At 40.9% G+C, this 27,379-nt stretch overlaps 1 protein-coding gene across 1 annotated transcript in view; it reads right to left on the minus strand.

The window, feature by feature from the left end:
• The window catches only part of LOC115517077 (armadillo-like helical domain-containing protein 4), a gene marked incomplete at its 3' end in the record, with an annotated part of 40,730 nt that extends 14,372 nt beyond the window's left edge, over nucleotides 1-26,358 (minus strand). The window contains exons 1-4 of the mRNA XM_030320226.1: nucleotides 26,301-26,358; nucleotides 15,368-16,802; nucleotides 12,604-12,858; nucleotides 9,314-9,526 (exon numbers count right to left, since the gene is read on the minus strand). Coding sequence (XP_030176086.1) covers nucleotides 9,314-9,526; nucleotides 12,604-12,858; nucleotides 15,368-16,745 — 1,846 coding nt within the window. The remainder of the gene's footprint in view (nucleotides 1-9,313; nucleotides 9,527-12,603; nucleotides 12,859-15,367; nucleotides 16,803-26,300) is intronic.
• Between the last annotated feature and the right edge of the window lie 1,021 nt (nucleotides 26,359-27,379).

Genomic DNA, 27,379 nt, shown 5'->3' on the forward strand with positions numbered 1-27,379 from the left:
TGTGGGGGCAGGGGTGAGGAAGACAAAAAAAGAAGCTACCCTCTGTATAGGAAACAAGCCAAGAGCTGAGTAGCCAAAAAGCCCAGCAAGGTGCTTGAAAATTATTCTAGTATTTTGGGTACAGAATATAAAAAACCTTCTCAGAGTGTGGAATGGGTCAGGGCCTGGGAGTCCTGGGAGTTTATTAGCTAAGGTAAGATCAGAGAGAAATTTGTACCTTGTGAGCCTAATTCACTTTGTGTTTCTTTTATTTTCTTGGTTTATTTGGTTTATGTTCCTTTAGGTTTGAGCCGAGTCTTTTTAAAAATTCTACTAGTTTCAGTTGGAACACGTGAGAGGGTTTTCATCTATGCTCGAGCTAGAGTTTTAATAGAAATAGGACCCCTCAGAGAACATGTGAAGCAGATACCTTGAGAAAATCGAGGAAGCAGTATCAGACCCTCTGCCCACCTGGAGAATCTCCTTCTTCTATTAAAACATTGGAGATTTGGGGCACCTGGGTGGCTCAGTTGGTTTAGCATCCGACTTTAGCTCAGGTCATGATCTCACAGATTGTGGGTTCGAGCCCCGCCTTAGGCTCTGTGCTGACAGCTCAGAGCCTGGAACCTGCTTCGGATTCTGTGTGTGTCTCTCTCTCAAAAATAAACATCAAAAAAAAATTTTTTTTTTTTAATTTTTTTTTTTTCAACGTTTATTTATTTTTGGGACAGAGAGAGACAGAGCATGAACGGGGGAGGGGCAGAGAGAGAGGGAGACACAGAATCGGAAACAGGCTCCAGGCTCTGAGCCATCAGCCCAGAGCCCGACGCGGGGCTCGAACCCACGGACCGCGAGATCGTGACCTGGCTGAAGTCGGACGCTTAACCGACTGCGCCACCCAGGCGCCCCTCAAAAAAATTTTTTAATCAAAAATAAATTTAAAAAAAAATTGGAGATTCTTTACACATTTTTTATAGAAGAAATTTCCATAGATTATTTTGTTTAGAGATATCAAACAATGTACACAGAGGTAGTATGACCAAAGAAGAAAAGGCACTGGTAAATTTAGGCAGAATCAATGTAAATCTTTGAAGACAAATGCAATGTTGCCAAGTGTGACCATTCTTAAAATCTTGTAAGGCCATTCAAATTGATGCATTGTATTTTTATTCTAATCTTTTCCTTTGGGGTTATGTATACACTTAAGTGATAAGAGGTAGTCTGGTGCTGAAACAACTTCAGGGTTATGAATACAGCCTGATAAAGTATAGTTGATAATATCCTTACATTATTTTATACATTGCTAAGGTTTGTGTTGCCTGTACTCCAATGCAACAAAATTATCTTGTTTACACCAGTAAAAGGATAGCTATGTCTAGCCTCATACTGAAAGATCATGCCTTTAAAAAAGTGCCTTAATTTTCTGCTAACATCTGAAATGCCTTTGAAATCTCCACAGCCTGTTATGTGGTTTTAGGCTACATGTTTGCTTCAACAACTGCACAAAACCACCACACGTGCAGAGCCCTGTTTAGACCAGTCCTCAGAGGGATTGTCAGTCTGGAGTATGAGCCCAGATGAATCACTCAGAACGGATCCTTTTGCTTGGGATTCTGAAAATCCTCCTCAAGAGAGACATGGTACAGCTTCCAATAAATCAAGTATTTGTTAGCCTGAGACTGAGCACCTGGTTGTCTCTTCTACATTGAAAAGCAGTTACTTCTGTTATTAAAAAACTATTCTTAAGAAATAATTCATCAAGGGCGCCTGGGTGGCTCAGGCGGTTAAGCGTCCGACTCAGCTCATGTCAAGACCTCATGGTTCGTGAGTCTGAACCCCACATGGGGCTCTGTGCTGACAGCTCAGAGCCTGGAGCCTGCTTCAGATTCTGTGTCTCCCTCTCTCTCTGCCCCTCCCCTGCTTGCTCTCTCTCTCTCTCTCTCTCTCTCTGTCTCTAAAATAAACAAACATTAGGGAAAAAAATAATTCATCAAACCAATAAGCTAAATTAGAAAAATACGCTTGATTACATGTCTATAAACCGATTGTGTGGTGTATGTGGTCTTCTATTCACCACCCTTTAGAATGTTTTCCATATTTTGGGGTTTGTCATCGCTTATTTTTTTTAAAATATCAATAGAATAATGAGTGTGTGTATGTGTGTGTGTATATATATATGTTATATATATACATATATGCAAATCTATACACACAAATATCCCATGCACATACACACACAAGACTCACAAGCATAAATATCAATTTCTTATTTCTCTAAGCTGGGGCTAAGAAAAAAAAAAGGACTTTTTTTCTGTAATTTTTTGTATGATACTGTCCCACCTTCTGCCTTTTATTTCTGTTATTTAGGTATCTGTCTTAACTCTTCTACTAACATTTATGTAAGATCTACTCCCATTTGTTCTTATTATCTGAATCACCAAACAAATACTTGCTAAATGTGCATGTAAATGAATGAACAAAACCTCTGAATATAGGGCTAAATCTTTTTGTCATCTTGAGCTATGATGTAAAATTTCATGTGTGTCTAAGGTTGAGAGCTTTACCAAGCAGTGCTAACTTTCTACTTTCTAGTGCTGGGCAACAAAGAGTCCAAAAAAAAAAAAAAAAAAAAAAAAAACAGGGATGGAAAAAATCAGCTCCAGAATAATGTTTGTTTAATTGTAATTATACCAACAAATGAATTCCTTATGATAAGAAAGCATACTAGAAAACAGAATGAATGTCAGTTATCTTTCTTTAACAGCAGAATTTGTAAGCAAACTTTGTGGTAATACATCATAATATTGATTTTAAATATTTCTAAAATACCATTAGCTATATGAGCATTAGTAGTAGCAAACACGGGATGACCATTCTGAGTGCTAAGTAATTTACTATACTATTCCTAAACAACATATTAGTACTTAAGAACAGAGATCTATAATAAATACCAGAGAAAGTATGATGACTTCAGGACAAGACAAAGTGACTTACTATAAGAGACAATCAATAACTGAAATCACCAGCAATTCTGTGTTTTGTAATCTGACATGTAATATATGTGAAAACGATGCACATATAAAAACAAGTTAAAAAAAAAAAAAGCTCATCCTTCCCTAATGTACATGGCAATAGTATTAGACATTTCCTGTGTTCATGTTAATAGTTATAAAACTGGTGTTTTTTATTAAATTCCCATTATTTTTGCCAGAACAAGCATGGGGGCAGGGGGGAGAATTCAGCATTTAATTCACCAAATCAATTCACCACTAAAAATAAAAATCCAACAAAGGACATTTTCCATCAAATACTCTTTTCCTCATCTTCCCATTTGCATATCATTTAAGAGGCTTTGTTACTGAAAAAAAAACAAAATGAAATGAAAATGAAATCCAAAGCATTTCCAAGAACAAAAGCCAAAACTTGTATCCATTCTTAACACAGTTAAAGTGACCATCCTTAACCTCACACTGCAGTATTACAAGTAACAGACAATTCAAATTTACTCCTCTACTTGATCTTTCCTTCCAGATTCCAATGAGCAGCACCCAAAGGCAAATCACATCCACTTCGGTTCATAAATAAAGCCTCAGGATGAGATTTTAAATACTCTGTCTCATTCATCCATTCTAGCTGCCTTCTGAGTTGAAAAGTTACATGAGAATTGAGAAAATAATAGCAAAACACTCTCTGAAAAGGAGTACATACTGGGAAGATGAAAAATATTGATTTTGTGAATTAAGTGCAAGTGAAGAGCAAACACTTCTATAAATTCTACATGAGTTTTTAAGCATCCTCAATGGAGCTAGTAAAGAAAAGCATCTCTGAGACTTTCCCACAATGCCACTTAAAGAACGTATTTCCCAATTCATTTCTGACTGACCAATAAAGAAAATAAAACATCTTGTCTTAGGTAGCAACTATGAGTCCTCCACACTGCCAGAACGATCAGTCATCTGAGTGAAGGCATACTTTTCCAACATCACTTTCATCTGAAATTTCTATGTTATCAGTAGAGAGAATCCTAGAACAGAGACAGAACTGGCAACTCTGAATAAGAAAGGAGAGATAACACCACTATCTCTTCAGCAGAGGAAATTAAAAGGTGCTGCATATATATAATGGAAATGCTCTCAGAAGAATGTAGAAAATATCCATGAAATTAAATACACGCATACACGCACGCGCACACACACACACACACACACACCACTCACAAAAGCACGAAAATGGATGTCACCAAAATAGATTAAGCAACAAATGACATAACAGTGGAAGCTTTCTGTCCTACATGTGCTGCCTGACTGGCAAAAGATGTCAAAAATGCAGTTTTTTTAAAAACCTAAATATAAGGGCAGCCAAAATGGTCTTCCAAAAAGAAGGAAAAAACCTCAGAAAAGAAAAAACTAAAGTTAAATGATATATTTGGTCTTACTTTAAAAAAATCAAGATGTTAAGGGGCGCCTGGGTGGCACAGTCGGTTAAGCGTCCGACTTCAGCCAGGTCACGATCTTGCGGTCCGTGAGTTCGAGCCCCGCGTCAGGCTCTGGGCTGATGGCTCAGAGCCTGGAGCCTGTTTCCGATTCTGTGTCTCCCTCTCTCTCTGCCCCTCCCCCGTTCATGCTCTGTCTCTCTCTGTCCCAAAAATAAATAAACGTTGAAAAAAAAATTCATTTAAAAAATCAAGATGTTAAAAAAAAGGTTAAATGGGATGTTCCTGTTGATATTAAAAATTAAAAATCTCTTGATATGATAAAAAAGGTAATATGTTATATATGTACATATAACATACATTATAAGTTTCACAAAAAAGGTAATTCTCTACCAAGTCAATTACTGTGAGTTTGTTCCATGAAGCCGATAGTAAATGGGCCTTTGGAAACATGAGGAAATGGGAACTGTCTGGGATAACAGCACTGGATCATACAGCCCCAACACTCAGTCTATTATGCCTACAGAAGGACATTAAATAGGATCAGTAAGATCAGCCCAGAGACACTGGTATTTCTTCTCCTCTTGCCGAAGAGCAATAAGCTAACCCAGAGTCATCGTGGGAGAATCTAAACTAATTCATCCTGTTCCCAAGTCTGTCTGGTCAGCACCATGGTGAGCACCGAGTAGTTTCCCATTTACCACTAGCTGGAAGGCTCAAATACTGACTTCCAAACATTAAGGGAGGAAGTCTGGGGGTGGGAGAGGTGAGGAAGGATTACCAAAACCTAATCACAAGATCTAAGAAATCTTTGTTTTTGTACTCTTACCTCCTACATGTACTTAGAAACCTAGTTCTTGGTACAAATAAACCCACAATTGATTTTTTGCTGAATATTGAATTGTTAAAGCAACAACCTTCCACCGTACAGAATTATTGTTACAATTTTACAGCACAGATAAATTTCCATCTTCTGTGGGAATATAAGAAAGACTAAAGTAAGTCTGATTTATTCAGAGTAAACGGATATCCTCAGTTGGATTTCTAAAATACAGAAAGCAAAACTTCCCTAGGTAAGAAATATTGAAAGACCTAGTCCATTTGATATTAGGGTTAAAATATTATGGTTAAAATATTCTAAAATATTCTAAATATTCTAAAGATTAAAAAAACTCCAAGTAAATTTTCATAAGTAATCAGAAATTGTTAAGTTTCTATTTTGGAGCAGAGAAAGACATTAATATTCAACAATAAAAGGATATCAACCTATACAGAGATCATATCCAAAAATTAATTTATGTAGTTATATATATGCAACTAACTTGCCATTATGCTACTTTGAATAAAAAATTAGAACACTTTTGTCATGTTTGTATTTAAAAAATGATGAATGCAGCCCTAGTGGAGTTATGCCTGAGACAAGTATAATGCATTTTTTACCATCCTGAAAACATTGATTCCCTAAAATAAAATTAAAAAATTAAAAAAATAAACAAGGAATTAAAGTGTGTCAGGCAAGGTGACAGATAAACCATTATCCCTTCAAAAATCAAACTATTTTTGCTGACAAGGTAAAAAACCTACTAAAATAGGCACAAGGTGGAATGCACATATAGAGGCAGTCTCTTCAGAGACTGAGAAATGTAGAACACATCACAACTTCTCCTGCTCTCAAACGCACATCTCTCAAGTGGATATTGCAGAGACAGAGCACGTCTGCCTTCAGAACCCCCGGGTGAACTTCTCAGAAACAGACCCCTGATATGTGCTGAACTGCATACCCACTATATGTATGTGTATGTGTGTATATATGTGTTCTGTGTGTGTATAAATATATATATATAATATATAAAATATATAAATACACACACACACACACACATATTCAAAACCTGCCATACTTGTGAATGTGACCTTATTTGAAAATAGGTTATTGGCAGATACAATCAACATAAGATGAAGTTATTGGAGTGAGTCCTAATCCAGTGGCTGGTGTCCTTGTAAGATGAGGGAAATTTGGGCACAGTCACACTTAGGCATAACAGCCACGTGAACATGGAGGCAGGGGTTGCAATCATGTTGTCATAAGCCAAGGAATGCCTCATCAGAAACTAGAAGAAGCAAGGGCTGATTACCCATCTGGAGGCACTGGAGGGAACATGACCCTGCCTACACCTTGATTTCAGACTTTCAGGCTCCAAAACTACAAGAGAATAAAGTTTTGTTGTTTTAAGCCATCCAGTTTGTGGTATTTTGTTATGACAGCCCTAGAAAACTAAGACAGTCAGTGATTATGCTGTAGAGCCGTAAAGGAGGAGACAAAGAAGACAGGGGGCCAAGTAGATACAATTTGAGGTTTGTCTGAGCCCCTAATTATCCCCTAAAGGATAAACATTCAGAAATTTCCACAAAGGTTGTTGATCCTTGGATGTCTGGTATCTAATAATGGCATGTCTTGCCCATATCCCATTGAGAAAAATACTCCATTCTCTGGAGAAATGCTTCTGTCCCCTAGTGGGAAAGAAGATACTAATATAGCATATAAAAATTTAATAATATAATTAAATAAACACACATCTTTAAACTGGAAAATTGTATGTCATTTGTCAACACATCACAGAGATTAAAACTTCAAAGGTAGGTAACTTGATGTAGCACACAACCCTCTGTTCTAGTAAAAATAAATTATCTTCAGGGTGCCTGGGTAGCTCAGTCAGTTGAGCGTGTGACTTCAGCTCAGGTCATGATCTCACGGTTCATGGGTTCAAGCCCCACGTCAGGCTCTGTGCTGATAGCTCACAGCCTGGAGCCTGCTTTGGATTCTGTGTCTCCCTCTCTCTTCGCCCCTCTTCCACTCGCGTTCTGTCTCGCAAAAATAAATAAACATTTTTTAAAAAGTGTTTCTTTAAAGAATACATTATCTTCCTCTGGGTATAACCCTATGATAGAATTAAAATCCTTCACCCAAAGGTCTCAAAGACAAGGCGGAAAAACAGGCCTTGAAACCGCAGGCCTCCAACACACACAGAAATCTAGTAGGTTTATCTGTTTAAATAAGTGTAGTCACTTCAGCTTCCAGAGAAGTAGATGCACCAACATAAAACTAATTGTGATGTTATTAATGTACACTAATTAAACATACATTGTGCACTTCCTGGGTCCTAGAAGAAAAGGTGTGCTTATTCAAAACCCTATCTTAAGCCCAACAATGTAGCTGACAGAATATTTTTAAACCAGAAGGGTCTTCCATAAGCCTTGACAAGGATCATAATTTAGATCAAAAACCGAAAAAATATATTCTCAAAAAGAAGCTGGAATTGAATTGTGTAGAAGAAAAGCACTAAAACTCCAGGACATCTTAGGCAAGTCAAGAAAATTCTCACATATTTCAACGCAACTGCCATCATCTACTAAATTTAGAAAATTATTGCAGTTTCACAAGTATGGATTACTCACAAATATATTTTTTTCCCTCTGATTTAATGAGCCCTGCCGGGTAAAGCTGTCATCTCTAACGCAGGTTAATTTGGGGAAACCTGCTTTTTCCAGATGGCGTCAAGGAGAGCAGACAGCTAATATGAGATTAATCTCAAAGTCATATGGTTTTTATCTCAATGTGGAGTGCAAGAGCTATCAGCCTCTGAGCTTGCTTTGATCCATTTCTCAAACCAGCCTTCTACTATGGAGTTCTCCACACTACTCCTAAAATGTCATGTTTCTCTGCCAGAAAACTACCAGTGTTACCCTGAAAGCCTGTGAGAGAGTCTGCTGCAAACCTGGATGAACCACCTTCCCTGCTATACAGCAGACAAAATATTAAATAACACCACATCCTATGTCTTTACTGCATCAAACCCACAGATAATTTAGTTCCCAAAAGCTTACCTGTCTTCTAGATTAGAAACTCAGCATTACAAGTCTCTGGATATTCTGCACTTCCAACCAAAAGCTGTTTGCCTGCCAAAACGCTGATTAATTAAATGACCTCTCATCATATTTCCAGTCTTCTTGTTTGTGGATGTACAGCTGTGCTCCGAGCATCTTTTTCACGCTCAAAGCCAGTGTCTTGGAAAGTATAATTTGGCATGAATTTCTCAGTCTTAACAGGTAAAGAGACTACCCATCTCCAAATAGTACAACATCCTATGAACATCCCAGAGATGGTCATAAAGAAGAAAACCCCAGCACTAACAACCAGAGCAGTGCTGTGAAAATACAACCCACATTAAAACTTCTACCTAAGAAAATCTGGTGGGGAAACTTGAATTTTCCTTATAAACAAATATCCTCAATCCAGCTGGCAGATTTTAAATCATCTAAAGCACTCTTTCAAAATGTGGACACCAGATCTTATCCTACACCGACTGAATCAGAATCACTGGGAGGAATCAGGCATTAGGATTTTTTCAAAGTTCCCCCAAGTGATCCTAATGTTCATCTACAGTTAAGAACGATTGATCTAGACCAGGGGCCAGCAAGCTTTTTCAGTAAAGGGCCGTATCATAAATGGTTTATACTTTGTGGGCATTCAGTCTCTGTCACAACTACTCAACCCTGCTAATCTGGCACAAAAGTAGCCACAGACAGTATGTAAATGAACAAGTGTAGCTGGGTCCCAATACAGCTTTATTTAGGAATACTGAAATTTGAATTTTATTTAACTTTTACATGTCACAAAATATTATTCTCATTTTAATTTTTTTTCAATCATTTCAAAATGTAAAGATCATTCTTAACTTGCAGGTCATACAAAAATAGATGGCAGGTCAGATTTGGCCGGGCCATAGTTTACTGACCCCTGATCTACACTGCATACGGAATACATTCTCCTTAATCTTCAAAACAACATTTGCTCAGTGACTCAATCAGTCACAGAAAAGATTCTCTTCAATGTATGGGTACCTTCAGATTCAAGTTGTTCCAGGCCAAATGAGGCAGCTGTATTAACACGGCTAATGGATGGAACAATGGTTCTTGTCTCAGAGGGTGCCTCAGAATCAGAAAGTGCTGGGAAAATGCTGGGTGCTTCCTCCAATATTCCAGGCGGAGTCACTGGAGAGCCCATAACTGGTGTGAACAATTCCTCATTTGGCCCTGTGATGGTGTCCATTAGATCTGTCAAACACAAGAGATAGGACTTGACCCAAAGATGATCATTAGGGGAAATGTATACATGTATTTTTTTTCTTTTTAAGTAACAAATGATTAATGAAACCAGTATCTTATATACAGTAAGTTTGGCACGTAGGCCAGCTCCCTCTTCCCATAGTGCATCAATCCAGCTATGCAAGGCAGACACTTTACCTTCCAGGAAAATGTATTGTCTCAAATCAGAACTTTCTTTTTAAATTTTAATACCCCACTCATTCCATTGACAATACTATGGATTTTGCAGAATTTTAGATAGAACGATGGAAAAGATAGAAAATTTAACAAAAAATTATTAAGGGTGCCCGGGTGGCTCAGTCAGTTAAATATCCAACTCTTGGTTTCGGCTCAAGTCATGATCTCACAGTTGATGAGTTCAAGCCCTGCATGGGGCTCTGTGCAGACAGCGCAGAGCCTGCTTGGGATTCTGTCTTCTTCTGTCTCCACCCCTTCTTCGCTCACTCTCTCTCTCTCTCTCTCTCTCTCTCTCTCTCTCTCAAAAATAAATAAATAAACATTAATATATTTTAAAAATTATTAAAATATATGCCAAGAACTACTTTTTCATTTTAATTTTTTTTTAACGATTATTTACCTTTGAGACAGAGAGAGAGACAGAGCATGAATGGGGGAGGAGCAGAGAGAGAGAGAGAGGGAGACACAGAATCCGAAGTAGGCTCCAGTCTCTGAGCTGTCAGCACAGAGCCCAACGCGGGGCTCGAACCCATGGACCGCGAGACGGCGAGACCGTGAGACGGCGAGACCACGACCCGAGCGGAAGTCGGACGCCCAACCAACTGAGCCACCCAGGCACCCCATGCCAAGAACTACTTTTAAAAATTAAGCCAAAGAGTAAGAGTATGTGTCTAGAATATGCTCAATTTCAAAGCAGCCAGATTTAGCTCCAGGTTTTCCCCTATATAAAAAACCCTTGGATAGTATTATTTTGCACGTCTGGTAGATCATCAGGATCTCTGAGGTAGTTTTTTAAAAATCGATTTGCATGCTTTCCACGTATCTCAACTTACTGAATCAGAATCTCCTTGGTGGTGAAGACCGAAAAACTATTTTTTTTTTAACTCCCAGGATATGGATTCACAGGCTCTCACATCCATGGCTGTTCAGAGTATACATTGGTGCAACCACTTTGGAAAACAATTAGGCATTGCCCCCTAAAGTCAAACATTCATACCTAGAGCCCAGCGATTCAGTTCCTTTCTAACATAACCAAGAGAAACTCCTGTACATGTACAATGGAGAATATGCAAGAGAATATGCATATGGCAGCAATCAGTGTTCACAACAGCCAAACCTGGAAATGACCCAAATGCAAATTGCTAGAAGAGACTGCATAAAGATTAGATGCATAAACTGCAATCTATTTTCATAATGGAACATTATAAACAGTCAAAACAAAAGAACCACATTAGGTAAATTTTAGCCATAGATTATTAAGTAAAACAAGTAAGTCCCAAAAAGGTTATCTCCAGCACAATACTGTTTTATAAAGTTAAAAACTACTGAAATGTTTAAATGCATAATTTTGTGCATTTAATAAAACTAAACTAAAAGGAATTCAGGGAAATGAGGAACACAAGATTCAGGATGACAGTTACCAGTCAGAGGAGGAAGTTGAGATATAGGATTACATGTAGGTTACTAACTAGGCCCTACGGGGTTTTTTGGAGAGACAGGATTGGGAGATATTTATTACATTATTTAAAAAAAAAAAACTCAGCCAATAAATTAAGCCTATTTACTTAGACCAACAAATAATGAGACAGAGACATGAGGTCCAAAAATAATTAACTAATAATTTTTGTAATCCCCAGGCAATTCCAATAATCACCAAGATTTGAAAACTTTGCTGTCCTTAAGATATCAGAACATTTGAGGGCCTCCTTTATAGAAAGCACTTTACATACATTATTTCAAATCCTTAAAATAACCTATAAGATAGGTAGGCATGGTGCCTGAGCGGCTCAGGTGAGTGACTGACTCTTGATTTCAGCTCAGGTCGTGGTCTCTGTGCTGAGCATGGAAACTGCTTGGGATTCTCTCTTTCCATCTCTCTCTGCCTCTCCCCCACTCGCACACATGCACTCTCTCTCTCCCTCTCAAAATAGAAAAATTAGCTTCAAAAATAAACTAAATGAAATTAACATAAAAGATAGGCAGGGGCATCTTTTGGGTGGCTCAGCTGGTTAAGTGTTCGACTTCAGCTCAAGTCATGATCTCACAGTCCATGAGTTCAAGCCCCGCGTCAGGCTCTGTGCTGACAGCTCAAAGCCTGGAGCCTGCTTTGGATACTGTGTCTCCCTCTCTCACTCTTCCCCTCCCCTGCTCATGCTCTGTCTCTCTCTCTCTCAAAAATAAATAAACATTAAATTTTTTTTTTTTTTAAAGATAGGTAGACATTATTTAAAGATGCACAAACCAGGGGCACCTGGGTGGCTCAGTCAGCTAAGCGTCTGACTTCGGCTCAGGTCATGATCTCACAGTTTGTGAGTTCAAGCCCCACGTTGGGCTCTGGGCTGACAGCTTGGAGCCTGCTTTAGATTCTGTGTCTCCCTCTCTCTCCTCCCTTCCTCTACTCGCACGTGCCGTCTCTCAAAAATAAACATTAAAAAAATTTAAAAAATAATAGTAATAAAGATGCACAAACCAGGCTTAGAGACATTAAGAAACCTGCTTGAGGCCACAATACTAGTGAGGGCCAAAGCTGGGATTCAAACCCTGGTCCTCACTGTTTTCACTCCACCCCCTGGCTCCTAGCAGCCAGGCCTGTCAAACAAGGAGAGAGTTCTCAGGAAGCCTGGCCTTCACAGGCCCCAGTGATGAGCCACCAGGAGACTCTGCTTTGGGAACTAACCCCTCATCCTTTTAGGCTTTGCCACATCTCCCCAGACAACAGAGCATTCACCTGCATTTTCTGTTCATTCTCTAGGTGAGTGCAGGCAGATGGGGGTACATCTGCCTCACTCATTCTATTCCTTATTAACTCAGACAAGATCCATCCCCAAAATTCTCCCTCCCTTACAAACCTTCCAGAGCAGAAGTAACTTCAAAAGACAGAGGCGTGGCCGCAGTGGAAAGTGTCGTGGCCAGAGGTTCCCATCTCCTCGACAGCTGAGTAACGGCAGGAACAGCAGATGTGGTGGAGGGGGGCTCTTCTCCTTCCTCAGTCTTACCATTTTCTCTGGTAACCTCGAGGGTAGAAACCTGCTGCTCTTGTGTCACCAGTGATAAAGTGGCTTCTGTTTCTTGAACAACTGTTGTCATCTCTTGAGTGAGGATGTCTTAAAAGGGGGGATACAACATTTTAAAATAAACAAATTCCCTGTACCTTAAAAAGTCACTCTATAATTAATAAACTGGAAAAAAAAAAAGAAAATATCTATTTCAGGGTATGGGAAAGCAAATAGATCGCTCAGATACAAAATGCCAGTAAATAAATGTTTTCAGTGTTGCTGCTTTCAGGAGCAATGAATCAATCTGAGACAGAGATAAATACAGTAACATAAAAAACATAAAATAAAATACAAAACAAAATAGGAAGGTCAACGGCTGAGCTCCCTTTTATGAATATCAACATAACCAGTCTGTGAAGAAACAAATTATACAGAACTACGTTATATTCAAAAATTCTCGGGGCGCCTGGGTGGCTCAGTCGGTTGAGCGTCCGACTTTGGCTCAGGTCATGATCTCGTGGTCCGTGAGTTCGAGCCCCACGTCGGGCTCTGTGCTGACAGCTCAGAGCCTGGAGCCTGCTTCGGATTCTGTGTCTCCCTGTCTCTCTGCCCCTCCCTTGCTCACACACTGTCTCTCTCTCAAAAATAAATAAAGATTAAAAATAATTTTTAAAAATTCTCAGAAGCATTTATATCTATTAATTTTCACATTTGCACTTCTGAAGGGGAAAAAGAAGTTAGCATTTTGAATAAAGGAATAATAATTACAGTAACTAATGTTTACTGGGTTTCTATTATATGCTACATACATGCACTGTTAAGTATATTGTAAGCATTATCTTATTTTATCTTCTAAAATGTACTAAGGGGAGGTAGGTACTAATACCATTCCATGGAAGCCATACATCATAGCAGTCAAGAATGCAGGCTTTAGAGTCAATTTGCCTGGGTCTGAATTCTGGCTCGGCCTCTACTAGCTGTGTGACCTTGAACAAATTCCTTAGCATCTCTGGGCCTTGAGTTTCCTCAGCTGTAAATTGGAAATAATAGCAGTATCTATCACATAGAGTTGTTACAAAGATTAAATTAGTTAACACGTGTAAAACTTAGCACATACTCCAATATATCAGCTATTATTACCCACTTTACACACAATTTAGGTTGAGAGAAGCCTACATAGTTAGTGCTCTTAACCACTGTGCTAACTATGCCTGTCACATTAGGTGGAAAGTGAGTTAAGTGACACAATTATGACTAAGGAGCATATTCAATAATCAAAATAAGAACCATATAATCATCAAATTCATTTTACATTTTAGGCTGTATTAATACAAGCTATGCAATTCTAATACATAAGTATCAGAGATTCAATTATGCGATGAATAATCTGGAACTATATGACTTAATGCTCCAGGAATATCTTAAACTGTTATGGAAAACTGAAGTAAACTTCTTATTCAGTCACATCTAATATCTTCATGGTAATAGAGACCCAACTCTCTCAATGGAATTTAACAACCAACTTACAAAACATTTTCTGGAAGCTTCTATGAAAATGTACAGTATACTAAGTCTTTCGGTCCTTAAAAACTGAACTGGACACGTAAAATTCAATCTTACCATTTTAATTCAATCTCAACACTTTATAAAACATATTACTAATTTGAAATTTCCATTAATGGAGCTACTGAGCTGATATAACAAGATGAACATATTCCAAAACAATTTGGAATGAGCATATGCATGTATACTAAGTCTATCCTTCCTCATGCTGTTATCTGACCAACTACACATAATAAAAGAAAAACATTATCCGTCAGCAACAAATGTAAGGCTCATCAGCTCATAACAGTCACAGATATAAAGGCCAAGAGGAAGTACTACAGTATTAAGCCAACAGAGAGAATTCATCAGTATTGGGGTTTTTTCTTATTTCTAGAGGGATTTCTTTTTGGGAAAACAAAATCAAAGAACTCAGGTGGTTAATGCTGTTAAGATAAATATTACCGAAAGCTTTTGGTAAGAGATTATCAGGTATGTGAGTATTTTTTACACCTATATGTAAATAATATCCTATATTGTTTATTATACCATTTAAACATATAGCTAGTTCTTCAACATTTTCCTGAATAGTTATACGTTTTCCTAATGACATGTGTGAAAACTATCAGTCTATTTCAGGGTTTCTCAGCACTACGGACACTCTGGATCAGAAAAGTCTTTGTGGTTGGGGGGCTATCCTACGTGCTGCAGGATGTTCACAAGCCTCTTTGGCCCACTAGATATCCTGGCACCTGTCTGTTATGACAACCAAAAATGTCCCCAAAATTGCCAAATGATAGGGGTGGGGACAAATTGTTTCCTGTTGAATGGCCTACATGCAGAGGTTGTATTTGGGTGTAATTTCTACACAAAATACATTTTGTATTTGTTTACTTCTGCTTTTCATCAAAACTTAGAGAACTTCTAAATTCTCACTCAAAAAAAAAAAAAAACCATAAAATGAGACCTAGAAGTAATACAACGCTATATGTCAATTATACCAATTTTAAAAAATACGAAATTCAAATCAAAACCTTCCCAAAGTTTATTTTTGTTCTTTCTTTCTTTCTTTTACCTTTCAGTGTATGTCCCAATAGTTGATGCGCCTCAGATTCATATTCCGAGATGGAGACAGTGGTCTCTATGAAAAACATAGCATCATTCTCCTTAGTGGATTCCATGAAGTCTGCAGTATCTTGGAAGAGGGTTACAACAGAGACTTTCATATCTTCCATCAAACTTGTGGGAGTAAAGGAACTTTGATCCGTGAAGGCAGACGATCGCTCCTCCCCGGGTGCCATCAGCAGGGCTGTCCCCATGTGGGTTTCCCCTTCTGGCAGCCCCAGAGCCACATCTGCAACCTCTGTCAAAGGTTCACCCTCTTCCATACCTTCCATAGCATCGTTATCTGTTACTCGGGCTGTCTGAGACGTTTCCATTCCCACCTGGGTCTCCATATTGTCTCCAAGCTTTGGGATCTTTATCTGGCTTACACTCTCTAATTTAGTGTCATCCCACTCATCACTTATGACAGAGGCAGCTGGAACAGCAGTGCTGACACTCACTGTGACTCCTGGGGCTCCCAGCAGCCTGTCAGTTTCTGGCTCAACACTCAGGGTGTACTCAGAGGTTGTGAGCCAGTGCTTGGTGGCGGTAGTCTGGGTATGATCAGCTGTCATCTGCAAAGGCTTCTCCCTATCAGGCATGGAGCTTCCAGGCGCCATGCCTGCTGCGGGCTCAGCACCAGGGGAAAAAGTTGCCCTATGTTCTGCGTCAGCTTCAAACTTCTCTGTCCTTGGACTGGTGGTCAGCATTTCTTTAGTATTCACATCAGAGGAAGGGAAATGTCCCAGACTAAATCTTTCCTGACTTTCCGTTGCAAACAACTGATGATCCACATGCTTCAGAAAACCCAGTGTTGCTTCTGTGGTCCCTTCCGCAATGGGCTGAATGAGGGTACTACTGAAGAGTTCCTCCTTCTCATCCATATTCAGAGGTGCGGTTGCAGCAGTAGGGTTGGTTAGCATGGCTTTGGAGAGTCGGCTTTCAGGAGACACTCTCTCTGGCTGGCTGGACCCAAACACTTCCTCCTCCACAGGGATCACTGTCTCAGTAGCAGTGTAAATGTCAGGACTATTAGGCTGCATAAGCCCAGTTCCTACTGGATGAGCTTCTTTGTTAATAGGAAATACTTTATTTAAAGATGTTGCTGACGGCCCCGCTAACACTATCATTGGGTCTTCAGAGACTACCAACTGGGGAGTGCACTTTGAAGTAATAGAGTCATTTTCTGGGTCATCTGTGTTCATCCTCTCTGGCTGCCCTGTTTCTGCAAGACCATGTGCTATCTCCCTTCTTCCCATTTTGGGGAAGGCCACGCACTGTGTGGCAACGTTGAGAAGTAGAAGGCCACAGAATGCCAGACAAATGTGCAATACAATTGGTCTGCTCATAGTGGAAGAGAAATGTGCACATAAATTGGCAGAGTTGACAATTCCAGTAATTGAGCCCTGCAGAAAAATAAAGCATATCAAACTGTCATGTAAATGTATTTTGTAAATAAGCCCCTTTAAGTAAAGTCAGAAGTTAAAATCATCTCCTTGGCGTGGTGCTCAGAGATGGTATGGAAGAGACGGCTGTTCTACTTCTCTGTACCTTTGAGAACTGGATAACCCAGTTCATTTTTCCCTGCTGAATTTTGCAGCTGATTTAACTTGAAGCTCTCTAGAAAAGGTACACATAGTTCAAGGACTAAGTTCATTGTTTCTTTAATACCTATTTGAAAAAAATTACCCTTGAAGTCACATTTGCAATAGTCTCCCCAAATTCCTCTATTAATCACATAAGCAAATGACTACCAAAATGGCAATATGTCCAAGATATAGAAAGTAAACCTTACATTTATTTATATTACATTCAGAGATCTTTCAACTATGGTTTAAAACGTATAAGACATCATCATAAAACACTGAATACCAGTTACATTCAAGAGTTTTTTTAAGTAGGGGCGCCTGGGTGGCTCAGTCGGTTAAGCGTCTGACTACGGCTCAGGTCATGATCCCACAGTTTGTGGGTTCGAGCCCCTCATCAGGCTCTCTGCTGTCAGCACAGAGCCCACTTCAGATCCTCTGCCTCTCCCCTGCTTGTTCTCTCTCTCAAAATAAATAAATAAACTTTTAAAAAGAGGTTTTTTAAGTATGTAAATGATTTTCATTTAAAATTCCTCTTTAAAACACTTAAATGATTTCTTTTCTCTGTAACAACTATAAAAATGAAAGGCAAACCCTTGATGCCCTTGATGTTTCAAAAATTAAGGAGTAGAAATGGTAAAAGAGTTAATGTAAATTGGTGTTTTTAAGAAAAAAAAACTTTTGGGGCGCCTGGGTGGCGCAGTCGGTTAAGCGTCCGACTTCAGCCAGGTCACGATCTCGCGGTGCGTGAGTTCGAGCCCCGCGTCAGGCTCTGGGCTGATGGCTCAGAGCCTGGAGCCTGTTTCCGATTCTGTGTCTCCCTCTCTCTCTCTGCCCCTCCCCTGTTCATGCTCTGTCTCTCTCTGTCCCAAAAATAAATAAACGTTGAAAAAAAAAAATTTAAAAAAAAAAAAAAACTTTTTAAGAAAATGAAATACATTTTAAATTAGCAACATTTCCTGAATACACATTATCATTAGATTAAGATTTGTTGCATTTTTTAAAAAACTACTCACACTCTCATTAAAACTAAAACTATAGCAAAACTACTAATCCCCCCCCCCAAATTTATGAGTTTCGGGGGTTTTTTATCTACTTTGCTGTTTGGGCTCTTTCTTTTTCCATCATCAGAAATCTCTCAGATGCTGTAGATGTTCTAGGAAATTAAACCTAAGAATGAAAATTCTAGAATAAAAACGTAATCTTTATAAAAGTTGTATTTTTTTCTTTCTTTCATGTGTAATCATTAAACTATTTGGGTTAAGCACATAATGTGCACACATAAAATATAAAAAGTAAGTTTTCATTGGTCCGTCTCCCCTTAAGAAGCTCAAAGCTTCCCTGTTTAGTCTGTAGGTCTTTCTGAGACCAAGAAAAGGTCAAGTCCTTAGAGCATGATCTAGACAGGTGAAGAGAAAACAGAAGGCTGAATTTTTCTACATGAAGAAAGAGGAATCCCCAGATTTGGAACTGAGGCTTCCTGACAAACCACCAGCACCACACGAATGAGTCACCTTTGAAGTCATCTTCCCAGCCCCACTCAAGCCTTCAGACAATTGTAGCATCTTGACCATAACTGCTTAAGAGACCTTGAGCCAGAACCAGCCAGCCAAGCTACTCTGAACTTGTGCTTTGTCTGAACTTGTGCACAGAAGTGGAATGAAATTATAACCATTTATTGCCACCACGTGAGGGACAATTTGTCACACAGAAATCTTGAATCCACAGTACTTTGGGAGACTACAGGAATGAGAAGATGTCATGAGGTGCCATGTGCAGAAAAGGACCAGCACATATCAAGGATCATAAATTTAGCAACAGAAGAAAACTGAAGCCAGAGGTGACTAGGAGAAACAGAAGTCACTACACCCCCTCAAGAATCTTCAGAGATAGTGACAGGGATGGTAAGTTTCCCTCTATGTGGGATGAGAGTCTGCAACAATTTTATTAAAATATTAAATGACATACAGGGAGCTAGCATCATTTTAAAAGGAGAGAATATGGGAAAGATACTTCAAAAAGGGGGACTAGCATGTGCCAAGACACGTCAACATTCTGAACATCAGTTATCATCATACTTTAGATGACCCCTAAAGAATCCCACTTCGTAGCCAGGTAACACATTTAGTAATAGTATCTGGCTTGCTGCCTCCCTTAAGACAAAAATATAGGGGGCGCCTGGGTGGTTCAGTCGGTTGAGTGTCCAACTTCAGCTCAGGTCATGATCTCACAGTCTGTGAGTTCAAGCCCCTCATCGGGCTCTGTGCTGACAGCTCGGAGCCTGAAGCCTGCTTTGGATTCTGTGTCTCCTTCTCTCTCTGCCCATCTCCTGCTTGTGCTGTTTCTCAATAAATAAATAAATAAATAAATAAATAAATAAATGTAAAAAATAAAATAAAAAAAAAAGACAAAAATATAGAAGCACTGTAAACAAGAATGTTCACCGTTGATGAAACTACGTCTTTGTACAACTTGAACTATGAAACATATGTAAAAGCTAAAGAACACTCTGATCTATTCAAAGAGCTGCCCTTTTCTGAACAAATATTTTTCCCATTCAATGAAATCTTACTAAACATCCCATACAATGTAGGGTGTGGCCTAAAAACTTGGTCGACATGATCCCATGCTTCTGGATAAAAACCTGAAAAAAACAGGCCATCATGAATGACAGTATTATTTAGAGAGATATGGACTAGAAGGAGAAAAACAATTCCTGAATCCTAGCTTTCTTGCTACTAGAACTTGCTATGGGATATTGTGCAAATGGCCTCAGTTTTTCCTTTGATAAAATGAGGAGTTAAACAAAATAATCTTATAAATCCCTTCTACTTCCATGAATCCATTTTTATATTTTATCTATAGGGCATAGAATTAAAATGCAAATGTTTTCATGTTCCAACAACTGTGCCATCAGGTAGGCAAGGCACTCTAATGACTGGATGGATGTTTCACATTTTATTTATATGTTCTAGAGTCATGCAGACTGAGAGGAGAATTTTATAAACAAATCAGATTTGGGGAGTCAAACCACAGAGATTTAATATAGCCTCAATTGCCTTTCCCAAACAGAATATTCCTTTAAGGTTTTATTTCCAGCTAGATCTCGAGCTTTAGAATTTGTGCGAAGGGAATTCTGCCATTGCTCTCAAAGACTTTCCTTCTGTAATTAAGTGTCAGACACCTGCTTTCTAAATCCAACTACAGAAAAAATGGGGGTGAACTGCAAGCCTATTCTATGTCTGTGTATTGCAGCCATATGTTCCTTCTCCCCACTATTCAAAGCGATGCCCGAACTTTAAATTTTTTTTTTTCAACGTTTATTTATTTTTGGGACAGAGAGAGACAGAGCATGAACGGGGGAGGGGCAGAGAGAGAGGGAGACACAGAATCGGAAACAGGCTCCAGGCTCTGAGCCATCAGCCCAGAGCCTGACGCGGGGCTCGAACTCACGCACCGCGAGATCGTGACCTGGCTGAAGTCGGACGCTTAACCGACTGCGCCACCCAGGCGCCCCCCGAACTTTAAAAGAAGCAGAGGAGACAGCCTATAAGGATGACAGCAGGGAACATGCCTGCAACTCAGATAAATTGGTAAATGACCTTCAAGTTCTAGGCCTTTCTCCATCTTTCAAAGCACAAGTTCAGACAGCCACTCCCATGAGTATGGTGTCCTCCACTGAGAGCTGCATGACGTTAGAGAATAAATAAGAAAAGGCTGACCGTTGTCAACGCAATGGCAATATTTCTAAAACTAAATAGTCATCTGTGATCATCTATCACAGGCTGTAGGCCTTTTCTTTTTTTCCTCGACATGTACCCCCTCCCTGGCAAAGTGCCTGGCACAGAGGGAATGCTCAGTAAATATTGAGTGAACAAACAGAGGAATGTCCAGAGCCTACTTTTCTGGGGAAGGAGAGGGTGGGGAAATTTAATTGCTAATTAGTACTCTGTGTCTTCATTAACTTAAATGAACTCAATTCAAGAACGTTTAACATACAAAAGAATGTTTCTCTAACTTTTCTTTCACACCATGGCTGCTCCTTCTTTCTACTATATCCATCCGTGCACATTAATTCAGGTAAATAAACTCTAACCAAAATGCTGATAGTGGTATTGGCTTCTAATAATAGCTTGAAAAGCATGCCTTTCAGAGCAAATCAGTAGCACTTTGTCTATCATTTGCTATCGGGGTATCCTCATGGCTCGGCAGTCCGCTGAACAATTTACTGCATTTCTGCCACCAGTGGGCAGATAAGCTGTTCTGTCAACCATTGTCTTTGATCTTAAATAGATACAGTCCAGAACCTGTTTCTTTGTCAAGTCGGGGCACGGTCAAGTTACAAAGACAAATGAAAGACAACATAAGAAAATACAGATTTAGCCGTCTTGCTAGATTTAATAACCAGGATTTTTTTAAACGCTTTTTCAACACCGTTTCCAACTGAAATGTCTACTGCTGATTTTGTGTGTTACCAACATGTAGACACAGAAGGGAACCAGCATGTTAAAACATTCTCATCACTGGCAAAGTTCCTTTTTTCCAAAGGAAATGAGTTCCATGGGTAGTATGTAAGGAACATGAACATTGCCCTAGGAGTACTCAAGACACAGGAGGCCTATAGAGAATGCAAAAAAGCTGGTAACAATCTGCCTGATATTTTCCTTTTCTTGGGATAAACACAAATACCGTAAGTAGCTGGTATAGAGTTTGGGGAAGAAGGCTGCCTCATCTTAGATTTTCACTGTCCCCTGGAAGAAACTTGGATACCACCTCAAACGCACCGTCTTCTTCACCTAAACTTTGGTGTCATCCTGAACTCTTCTCTATAGTCTAGATTTCACAACTTCTGTGGATCCTTCCCCCATAATGTCTCTTGGAATTGGCCTTCTCATCACCTCACTGGACTGTTACTATTTTAATTGCCTTTCAACCGATGATCCTGTTCAAACTCTCTTCTCTCCAATCCATTTTATACAATCCAGATGGCTTATTCTTAACAATAAAAATGACAATAACCAACCAAAAGTGGCCACCATTTGGAGGCTGCTACATGCCACGTGTTGTGAGTGCCTTATGTAAATTACCTTATTTAATCCTAACAACAACCTAATGAGATAGGCTCTATCATTATCTCCATTTTTTATTAGCTGAGAAAGCGACAGGTTTACAGAGGACAATTAACCTGCCTATGTGAGCATGCTAGTTTCTGAACTTGTGAATTCTGTCAAACTTCATGTTGCCCCCTTTTGCCCAACGCATCCTTTAATGTCACGAAGTTTACAACCGCCAAATTCCGTATCTATAAGACAACCCACACCACTAACTCCCCTACAAACCATCACCAGCCGAGTATATTGCCCTCTTACCTGCCATCCTCATTCCAGGTTCCTAAGTTTTGCTCACAGCACTGCACTAGCCAGAACACTCCCTCCTTCCCTACCCAGGTATCTAAACCCTGCCCCCTTTCCCCCACATCCTGTTTACTAACTGCTGTCACAAAAATGCCTGGCCCAATCTCTTCCCATCCTTCTCCCAACTTCTCTGGCACAAATCATCACGTCCGTAAGTCTTGCCACCTCAAATGAGATTCGGTCCTTTGCATGCAAACACTGGTGTTTTAGCTTCCTTTGTCCGCCATATAATTACTAATAATGGTAGGCATGGAGAGGTGTTCAATAAATATTTGCTGCAGTGAAGCGAACGTAAATAACTGTTTAAGAGTGTGAAAAAGAATGCTCAGAGTCTCCATTTTATACTGTAAGATTTTCAATGAAACTGCATGGTCTATCCATGTCTAAATGTGTATTTTGTTCAGACCTGGCCAATTCTGGCTACTTATTCCATGTATCATTTTAATAATAGTAATAATTACCTGCATTCTCACTTCTGCTATATTTTAGGTTTTCAGAGTTAATTTCATTTAAAAAAAATAGATCAGCATTTACAAGTGACGAGTCTCAGAGCTTCAGGTCAACTTGCTTCCCAATTGTCATCTCATCTTTTAAAAACCTGTTAGCGGGGTGTCTGGGTAGCTCAGTAGGTTAAGCGTCATACTCTTGGTTTTTCAGCTCAAGGTCATGATCTCATGGCTCGTGAGATGGAGCCTCACATCCAGCCCTGCCCACGTCCAGCCCTGTGCTGACAACACGGAGCCTGCTTGGGATCCTCTCTCTCTGTCCCTCCCCCACTCGCTCTTGCTCTCTCTCTCTCTCTAACTCTCTCTCACACACACTTTCAAAATAAGTAAATAAATAAACTTAAAAAATAAATTAAAAATAAAAATAAAAACCAATTAGTGATTCTTTGATTGATGAGGGGAAAAGGAAAACTCTGTCCCTTCTTTGTTTGTGTCTTAATTATCTTTCCATTTTGTACATCCCCTGACCCTCAATAATTAACTTGTCATTGTCTTACCTTTAATCCTTAAGGTTCTCTCACCAATGCTATTTAATTTGTCTAAAGCCAAGCTTATCAAGATTCTGACCCTATTGACCCAGCTGTGGCACATGGCATTACGGTACCCCATTTCTGACTCACTGTGCTACTGACAACTGTCATTGGCCTAATATATTGGCTTTAAGATCATCGGGACCTCATCATCCTTCACTTTAAATTGAGTAGCTGGAATGACAGAGGATCCTTTCAGCAGCATGTTTGGCCACAGTGGAAGAAGGGAGAACAGAATAACTACAAAGAAAAGCCTGGTTCCCTAGGAGCAAAGCGGCATCAGTGCTGACAGGGAAGAGGATGAGTAAGCTGGGGTCAAGAAGGTTACACTGGCAACTACCAGCAAAGTGCTTTACCATCCCCGCAGACCACAGCTAGGTTATACATACCGAGCCCAAGAGCTTTGTTCTCTCCACAATGCAGCACTGCAGACCAATGAAGATGTCAGTGCCTGTGGCCCCTAGTGCACCATCCTATCCCTGGGAAAAGAAGCTGAACTGAAGGTTTAAATACTGGCTTCAAGTTCCAGCTCTACCTTGGGCAAATCACTGAAACTCAGCTGCCTTGTTGCAAGATGGAGGTAACAATGCTCATTCTGTTTTCTTCAAAGGGTGGACAAGAGACAAAACATGATAACAGACATGAAAACAGTTTGAAGAAAAAGTTTTAAGTATCATTCAATTTAAGATATATTAGTGTGATATTGACATACGATCCCCTCAAACTACCGAAATGTGAGCAATGTGAAACATCCATAGTGTCTTTTTTCCCTGTAGATATTTCCATGGAGCTTCCTCCTTCGGCTTCTCACGTAGACAAAGTGACCTGGGAATTGCCTGATGGTTGCAGAATCCTAGCCTAATCCATCTTGGTCAACAAGCTCTTCTCCATCCATCATACAATTCTCTTCCATGACCCGATTTGACATGGAGAAAGTAAACCCGATTTTACTGGAGAAAGTAATCCCCAGGTAGACATTTCAAGGAATAAACATAATATCTCACATTTCAAGCTGAAACTTGATTCAGATACTTTTCTTACAATCACCCGTAAACACAATATGGGAAAACAGGATTGACCACACATCTTAATTATAGAATGAGTTTTCATTCTACAGAGATTAAACCCAGCTTCCTTATGTAAGGAAAAAAAAATTCAACGAACAAAAAATTCAATTCCATACACAACTTTTCAGGCAAATGTCTGCTAAATAAAGAATAAGTACACCTTTGGTTCAAAAGTGGAAATTTTCTATAACAGGTAAGCCTATCTTCCCAATTTGGTTCTATCTATGCATTAACCCATTTCTGTAATAGCAAATTATGATATTAAAAAGTCTAGCAGGAAACACCAGAATATAAGATAAGGAGCCTCCTATGAAAACAAAGACAAATCCACCTTTCCCTAATTGGCTCTGTTGCCGTAGCTACCTTAGACTTGGTGAGTCTTGGGAATTTTGTGAATAAACACAATCAATATCAAGTCAGCTGTATAAGTGCTTGGTTCATTATTATGACAAACCCAACAGCTCTACCTTAGGCATATGTGTAAGTCAGATCACTCTTAAATCACTACTGTGTGTAAAAGCAGCAATGCTGTGCTACTGTGAAATCTAACCCCAGTTTTGAGTTTCTTTCAATAGATGCTACAGAGGGTTTCTGCCGGCAAGTGAGCAGAAATCAGACAATGACTTTAAATAAGCTTGGCTTCAATAATACTCCTTAGAGTCCAACAGCATCATGTGTGATCAAGGAAATACACTAAAAAGAAGGGGAGGCAGGCAAATTCTCACCACACATGTTGCTTCCTAGAGAAGTCCTTCAGAGCTCTATGGATGGTTTTGTGAACCACTCCTGCTCCCCCTTAAGTTTAGAACTAAAACTTCCAGAGAAAGAATGCAGACACTTTAAAGCATCCTGTCTTCTCTCCTCTGCACAGAAATTAGGTGCTAAGATCCCGGCAGGTCCTTGGGCTCGGCTCGGGAAGGCAAAGATTTCTCATCTTTGAGAACTCCAAACTCTTGAGAGTCCTATATTTTGTTCATCCCGGCTACCTTCAGCCAGCTCACCAGCCATGGCTTACATATTTGGAATCTACACAGGTCTGGCTCTGTCCGTGACCAGGAGGCACTTTTGATATCCAGGCACCTCCAGGCAACACCTCCCAGCCATTCCGTGGTCTCAGGCAGAGCCTGACCTCCTCCGTGTCTATCCCACAAGCCCTCTTTCCAATTAAGCGACCTTTCCAAGCAGCATCCTCCTGCCGTGTCCTGGAGGACCGGTCAGGGTCTGAGCAAGGAGGTTCCGTGACATTTCTGCACTAAACACTCAACTGTTGGTCTTCTGCAAAGTAGCAGAACACATTTCAGTGGCCACCGCAGCCCCCTTTCGCTCCTCGGCTGCTGGACACTGATTGGCATCGGGGACACAGCGATCGATGCTCTCTGAAAGGAGCCGATCAGAGTCTTCAGGAACTTCTCTACCACCGCCGAGAGACTGGGAGGGGAGGGAGAGAAGAAAGAAAAGCCCACACAAAAGCAGCCAGCCCTGCAAGCCCCGCCAGCACAAAGGCCCGCGCGCTGGTGCGGAGCCGGGAGGCTGGGCTGGAGCGAGGAGTGCGGCGAGTCCTCCGAGGCCTGCGCGCCGCGCCCAGCGCGCCCCGAGCTGCCCCCCGCGCACCCCGCGTCGGGGCACAGCGTTCCGGTGGGGGCTCTGGGCGCACGCCTGGAGCGCCCCGGGCTGCCGCGCTCCCCGGACCGCAGCGCTCCCGGGGCGACCCCGCGCCGCCCCGGGCTCCGGCTCCGTCTCTGCGCGGAGCCCCGTCTGCAGGCGCGGCCGCCCGAGCGGCAGGAGCCGGGCCCGTGCTCACCTGTGCGCCTTCAGCCGAGCAGCGCGCGGAGGAGAGCGGCGGCGCCCGCGCTGGGCATCCCCGGCGCGGCCCCTGCAGCTGCGGCGGCTCCCTCAGCCGTCTGGGACGCCAGGAGGAGGACGCTTCGCTTTGTTGCTTATTCATGAGGCCGCGACGAGGGCTGGGGATTGGGCGGCGGGGAGATGTGCTCGCCCCGCCTCCGCTGGCACCGACACCCTATGCCGACGCCTCACGCCCCTAGGCGCGCACGTCCCGGCCTCGGCTCTCGCGGCCCGAGCCGAGTGGCCGGGCTGGGTCCCGCTTTGGTCCGGACTCCTGGGACCCCTCCGGAGACCCCCCCCCCCCAGTCCTGCTGTCCCTCTTCGAAGCCTGGCCTTCTGTGGCAGCAGTTCCTCGGTGCCTTCGGCCAGGGCACTGTTTTCGCTGGAAGAGCCGAATTTCTCTGGTCCTTGGAGAGGGCAAAGGGTGCACGTCGGAGGCTGCAGGCTGCAGGCTGCAGGATATTCCTGGTGTGAACTGTGAGGTTTAGGAGTGCCTCTAAGTAGGCTCTTGTAAAGTAGTCCCAAACAAAGTGTTCCCTTCTCAGAGAAGTTAACAACAAGCGCCAACTAAGAAGTATGCTTTATTGAGCCCTTAGTCCTGCCGAGATCAATGCTAGGTGCTTCACTCAGTACCTGTTCCATCTATTCAGTAACCCTGAAAGAAATAATGATAATCCCCATTTAACAGGGAAGAAAGCCGAGGCTGAAGGTAAGTTGCCAAAGGTCTTGTGGCCACCAGGAATTCATGACCTCCATCCTTGAATCTGTCAACGACTCAGTTTACTTCCGTTAACCCGCATTAGGGGTAAAAAAGAGAGGTCAGGAATCCAAAGGCCTTTTCTAGAACAACCCCCACAGAACCTGACATTTGCAAAAACACTTTTCACGTACGTTATCTCTTGTATTTATTAATTCCCTTCTTTATAATAGTGGTCTTAGTCCTGTTTTGTACTATTTGTAAACACCTTCAAGACAGAACAAGGTCTTGTTTACCTTTGACCCCACACACCTAACACAATAGTCAAATATGCACTGTTA

Source organism: Lynx canadensis, chromosome B3, assembly GCF_007474595.2.
Source record: "Lynx canadensis isolate LIC74 chromosome B3, mLynCan4.pri.v2, whole genome shotgun sequence".
Lineage (NCBI taxonomy): Eukaryota > Metazoa > Chordata > Mammalia > Carnivora > Felidae > Lynx > Lynx canadensis.